The sequence below is a fragment of the Dermacentor albipictus genome, chromosome 2 (genome assembly GCF_038994185.2).
Source record: "Dermacentor albipictus isolate Rhodes 1998 colony chromosome 2, USDA_Dalb.pri_finalv2, whole genome shotgun sequence".
NCBI classification, from domain to species: domain Eukaryota; kingdom Metazoa; phylum Arthropoda; class Arachnida; order Ixodida; family Ixodidae; genus Dermacentor; species Dermacentor albipictus.
This window is the reverse complement of record NC_091822.1, coordinates 127193624-127199853: the sequence shown is the minus strand read 5'-3', so window position 1 is coordinate 127199853 and position 6230 is coordinate 127193624. Positions and strand designations below refer to the sequence as shown.

The 6230-nt window shown below is 48.7% G+C and overlaps 1 protein-coding gene across 5 annotated transcripts in view; it reads left to right on the top strand.

The window, feature by feature from the left end:
- The first annotated feature begins 5899 nt into the window (after positions 1 to 5899).
- Positions 5900 to 6230, top strand: part of LOC135895923 (Na(+)/dicarboxylate cotransporter 3-like) — a 36538-nt gene continuing 36207 nt past the window's right edge. For all 5 annotated transcript variants that reach the window (XM_065424182.1, XM_065424183.1, XM_065424181.1 and 2 more), the window contains exon 1: positions 5900 to 6022. In XM_065424182.1, coding sequence (XP_065280254.1) covers positions 6002 to 6022 — 21 coding nt within the window. In that variant the 5' untranslated portion in view covers positions 5900 to 6001. The remainder of the gene's footprint in view (positions 6023 to 6230) is intronic.

Here is a 6230-nt window from a genome sequence, read left to right as displayed (position 1 = left end):
CAGATTTTTTGCAGCTGAATTTTCCACTAGCCTTGAGTAGTTAGGTACAGTCAACGTCCGATTTTTCGGACTCCCTAAGGGACGCGAAAACGTCTGAAAAGTTGGGCAGTCTGAAAAAAATTAATGCATGCCTTTTACTGGCCCCCAAGGGTTAAAATCGGAACAGGCACGTCTGAAATAGCAATGAAGGCCTGCCCGTACACGTACTAGGCGTATCAGTGCTCGTACAATGACGGGAGGCAGCGGTGAACGCGTGTATAATGCATACATCTGTGTCCCGTGAGAATTGCCCCTTCTCACTCGTGGTGTGCTTCCCCGCATAACACTGCTGTACAGAGGCAAAGCTGACTCGGGGCTTTCCAACCTTCGAAACCATTGGCGAATATTACAAAGGCTGGGTCAGCGCCATTGCTGACTGCCGCGAATTCTTTTAGTGAAAAACAAGGCACCGAACAGCAAGAAGCATGGTAGGGAGCGTCGAAGCCTGACGTTACCGCAATGGTGGCTACGGCTGCTAGCGGATCTGCGTGCGAGAGTGCCTATTCGAGGCGTCGAGATAATCAAAATGGCGGCAGTGGTGGCTTTGCGGTCATAGCAAAAAGTCCGGAAAATCAGACAGCGAAAAGCTTTTGCGTCCAAAATTTGGGACATTCTTTGACTCAATGGGTACGTGGCGGTGCCTCGAAGGAGTCCGAATTATCGGGCATGTCCGAAAAAATGGTCGTTGACTGCATAACAATTGCTAAAGAGAAAATAATATCGCCCTACAGAATCGCCAACAGCGTGTTGTTTGAAAATTCCCAGTGTCTGTTACAAGCATTGAAAGAACATTGGTGCTGAAAGCTTGTACGCAACAATGAAGTTGGCAGTTTGCTCCAAGAGTGATTCGGTTTCTGGTCACATAGTCGCAGTACAAAGGCTTCATACACACATACTCTGCTGTCTGTTTATATGTCTCTGTCTTCCTTTTGAACTGGTTAGCAGACGCAACTATTTTCATTGCACGCCAAAATTTGCAATTATCTTTTTGCTTACACTAATTTCAATACATTCTCTGAGGTCCGAACTCTGCTCTCTTGGAACCCAAGGTGCAGTAATCCCTAGCATTTTGTAAATGAGACACTACACCGAAATCTAGCCAAAGACATATAATTTATGTTGACTGTTTAGTCCTGGCTTTTGTTGAATACCTTTTCACGCTGTGCCCCTTCCCCTGCTTCCATTTTGCTTTGTACTGTGGGAAATCCAGCTACTTAAGCTACCCTGAAAACCCGCGCATAATGTGGACCCGAATATAATATATGAGGTTATGTCTGGTGACAGCAAGAACCTGGAAAATGTTGTCATTGGTGTATAACACCAAGGTTGGAAAATCTTAGAACTACAATGGGGACTAAAGATGTGAGCCAGGAGAAGTGATGACGCAAGCACTAAAAATACTTGGTGAAAGCATTCCATTTGATGATAGCTCACATTTTGGTCATCGTCATCGTTGCACTGCCGGAAGAGAGTGCCTTGTCAGAGGTGTCTACCCATAGAAACTTGTCTTCAGTTTTGGCGTCCATCATAGGAATGCCGAAATGGTTTGCGAGTTTATAAAGAAATGAAGTGTTCCTACTTGTGTCTTAAGCAAGAAAATAAGAAACAAGGAAACAAGCAAGTATGTCATACTTGCTTGTTTCCTGTTATATTTGCTATTTTTCGTACATCGGTTCATCATGTAAGCCGAACGCACTTAGGAGCAAGAGCCCCTGTCAGGCCAAATGGCCTTTAGCTCTTGTTGCCTCTTTCTGTATTGAAGAAAGGAAATAAACTTCAAACTTCAAACTTTAATTTGAACTCCAGTCCCATGCGGGATGTGAGTTGGAGCAGTTAGAGGTTTTACCGCCCATCCACTCAACTAATGCTTCAGACGAGGAAAATGCACCAACTGGAGAGCACAGTCACAGGACTAGCTGCTGTGACTAGCAGACGCCACGCTTCGCTGCTTACCTACAAACCAGCACGGAGGTAAAATAACTTAAATGTAGCTAGCAGTAAAATTCAGAAGACGGGATATGAAAGAGGAGGATTAAACAGCCAGATCTCTTCACCACCAGGGAATGCTACGGTCTTCATGCTGCCTGTTATCTAGAAGGTCTTGTACAGTGTCAGATTTTGCCATCTGTTGTTAATCACATTCAAAAGACAAAAGAGAAAGAAGAGCTCTAATACACAAAGCGGAAACTATGCGAAGTGAATCAACATCTTATGGTTTGCCTTAGGACCCATGCAGTTGCTCGCAGGGGTCCTAAGGCAAACCATTAGAGGATTCACGTCACATAGTGGCCATCGCTGCGGACCGTAGTGCTACCACACTATGGTCAGTACAGCGGTAGGTAATTAGGGTTACCGGCATTGTTAATTGTTTTCTTTCTTATCTTGAGCAGAGGTCCAAAGCGATGTAAGACTAGAACCCACCTACCTCTAAGTGGCTCGTACTAACAAATATTGCTTCAAATTATTTGTTTTTAAATAAGAAAATTCAATGCATTTGTCGGAATAGGTTATAAGCGAAGCTTTATTTTGTTATGTTTACTGATGTGCCTTCATTTCTGTGGAGCTCAAGTAACACTCCTCGCTCAGCGCACGCCCTGGTCCCGATTTTTTCGCACTCGGCTGTTTTTCATACTGGTTGCTTCACTTCTCCGAAGCTGACTTTTTCAATTTTCTTTTGGTGATTTCTTAACTTCTTGAGCTGCGGTTTTCACTGCAATTTGAAAACTTCAATTAGTTCAATAAGGCACTTGCACTTGGCGTAGGGCCTAGACGAATGAGGATGTATGCTGCACTTCTGGACACGTGTGTGGGCGCGGTGCGTACGTTGCTCGTGGTGGTGGTGCTTGCGTAGTCTCACATCAGTTGGGGCGGTGGTACTTGTCTAACGTCGGCAACAGGTTCGCTGTACATGAACTTTCACTGAGTTTAATGGGGGCGAACTTTTTATTACACGTTTGACTTCACTGCTATGGAAAGTGAAGTTGCTCGAGTATGTCAGTCGCGTTTGCGTAGGGAAAACGCATGTAGCGCTGAATTGCATGCTTATCGAAGTTCAACATCGCGTGATGGTTTGTTCCAGAGGTTGCGTGAACTCTGTGTTCTTGCTTGGTGCTAGCCTGGCCGTCATTGTCGGAAATTGCCTGTTTAATGCTGGCGCCAGAGTTTGTTATGGTCGCCTTGCGGAAAGGTGTGCGTGATTATAACCGTCGTAAATATGACTGCGTTTGGCTCCCCCGCGCCGCTTGCGCAAAGGAGTCAATCACGACCTAGAAATTCGATCCGGATCGGGCTTGATCGTGATCCAAAGGGCGCCGTGTGACACCCGCATTACGCACGCTAAGCTTTTCGTCGTCTTTAACGTCTCGGCCACGTGACACTAATGAGTTATTCACACGACGTGGCGAATTCTGCGGACGAGCATGACGTGACTGAGTCGCGGCGAATCGCGCCGCCCGCAGTTTATCTGCTTCGTTCTTGTGTGCGGCGCGATTGGGTGGCACTGAGCCACGTACCCACGGATTTTGATCCGTCGTGCGAATACCCCAAAATGGATCGTCACAGAAGCGAGGCGTAACCCTCCCCACTCACTTCCGCACGTAGAGTCGTAGAGAATCAGCTAGACATTTCGGCAGAAATCAGTTTTTTTTATGCGAAGCATATTACGAGGGCTCAACCCAGCTCCTCAGGCGCGGCGGTGACCATGAAATCACGTGACACCGTGACGTCACGACAGAGGAGAAGTGGCTTTGGCTCAACTCTTGCAAGACGGGCTGGGTGGGAATCGAACCAGGGTCTCCGGAGTGTGGGACGGAGACGCTACCACTGAGCCACGAGTACGATGCTTCAAAGCGGTACAAAAGCGCCTCTAGTGAATGCGGTGTTGCCTTAGAAACGAGCTGTTTCTAAGGCTCAGGCGTGCGACGCTTGCTCAGGCGCACATTTCGTTGCCGCGCCGAACGCTGCGTTGCTCGACGCTCACCGCGTCCAATGCGGGGCGCGTAGTCGCTGGCGGGTCGACGGGAACGCTGTCGCGTTCCACTCTTGAAGGCGAAGCAGGGTAACGCATGAGTTGTTTCTTCGTCTAGCCGAACCAAATATAGCCAAGGAACAGCAGTTCACCAGGCTAAACAGTGGTTCAACAACTAAAATAAAGGCTAGTATGCTTCGCATCCTGGGCTTAACCTTAGCTAAGCCACAGCCATTTTTTTCTTTCTTTCATTCCTTCTCTATTGTCTTTGTTGGCTTATCGAATTCTCTCCGCCTCTAATGGAATCTGTGAGTATGGTTAAGGACCTGTTGCATCGGTAGCCCTCCGCTGCCGCTAGAGCCACGGCTGCCTCTTCGGCCTCAACTACCGTACAGTTCCGAATTGATGCGCTGGTGATTTCTTTTAAGTCCGAGTTGATCACCGTTGCGACTTTGCTTTTCTTGTGGTTTTTGTCCTGAGTGTAGGTAGCGGCGTCTACGTACACTGTGTCATGTCTAGTTGCCAGTGTTCTTTGTACATACTCTGCCCTTGCTTGTCTTCGTGCCATGTGTAGGTTCGGGTCCATATTGCTGGGTATCGGTGCTACTTTGATGGTGTTTCTGTATTCGTCCGGTATCGTCTCCGTGCTTTGTGTCTCCTTTATGGTAGCTTCACCGCCGTATCTACTCAGGAGTCTTCTGCCCGTTGCCGATAGCCTTAGTCTTTGCATTTGCGCGATTATCTGCGCTTCTTGGAGCTCCTCGAGACTGTTGTGTAGCCCCAGGGCCAGGAGTTTGTCGGTCGATGTTGACTGCGGTAGGTGGAGCGCCGTCTTGAGGGCTTTCCTCAGGATTGCGTCCGCTTGTTGCATTTCGTGCTTCGTACAGTGGTAGTACGGGAGGCTATACGTCACTCTACTGACCACCAGGCTTCTGACCAGTTTGAGTGTGTCTGCTTCCTTCATGCCGTGTCTTTTCCGTGAGACCCGCGTTATCATGCGGGCCACTTGGTTGGCTGCAGTTTTAAGTAGTGTTAGGGTGTGGGTACATCGTTGGTTCGATTGTATCCACATTCCTAATATCCTGATGAGCGTCTTCTCCAGATTCACAGAATCTTCTCACAGATTCACAAGCAGCATGCCGCAACTACCTAAACGGCAGAATCAGCCACAGCGCGCTCCGCATCCTCCGCTCAAGTGGCAAAACCGTCAACAACCAGGCCAAACACACGATAGTTTGGGTGCCGGGACATACCGACATTACGGGAAATCAGGAGGCCGATAGGATAGCTCGAGGGCACGCAACAAACCGAGCATCCAACATTCCCGACCCCACTGAGGAACCCGAGCCGGTAGCCCAAAGCTATTCAGAGATACTCAATTACTACAGAGGCATCAGACGAAAATACCCACCCCCTCACAAACAACTAAACAGAGAAGACGCCGTAGCATGGCGACAGCTACAAACGGGAACATTCCCGTGCCTAAACATGCTCAGCAAGATCTACCCCACGCAGTACGAGAGCAAGTGCCCATGGTGTGGAGACAAACCAACCCTATATCATACCACATGGGCTTGCCAGAAAACAGAAGGGCTAGCCATAATAAAAAACCCGAGTGCGGAACAGTGGGAGAGGATGCTATCCAGCGACACCCTGAAAGTCCAACAAGGACTAGTAAGGCGTGCACGCAGGGCAGCTACCCTCAGCGGAGCCCTGGACTAGGGGAACCGACCCTGGAGAGAAGATGGAAGACTCCATCTGATGCCGCAAAAATCACTGCAAAATAGAGAAAATAAACGTTTTTCATCATCATCATCATCCGCCTCTAATGGAAACGCAGCAGCACCGGTGGCCTAATTGCACGTGTTACGTCTAGACGACGAAGTGGTTGTATCGCAGCCTTCACGCGGCGCGTTCTTAAGTCGAAGAAGAAGGAAAGCAAGAAGCCGGACGCTACGAGAAGTGTGTTGTCTCCGACCGTTCCACCGTCGCAGTATGGATGTCGAGGAGTACCAGGTATGGAGAAACAGTTCTTCCGTCACGATGCGCCTCTGGAGACCGCGGAACTGCGCTGGAATATCGGGGCTGCACGGGATCCGGGACGAGAGTGGACGAAATACAGGGTTCCGGGGCATGTTTGGTCTAGACGTTTAAGGCGTAAACGCACAGAAAGCAATGTAAGAGGAACGAGCCTTAGAATACACGCATTTGTTGAAAGTTTCGT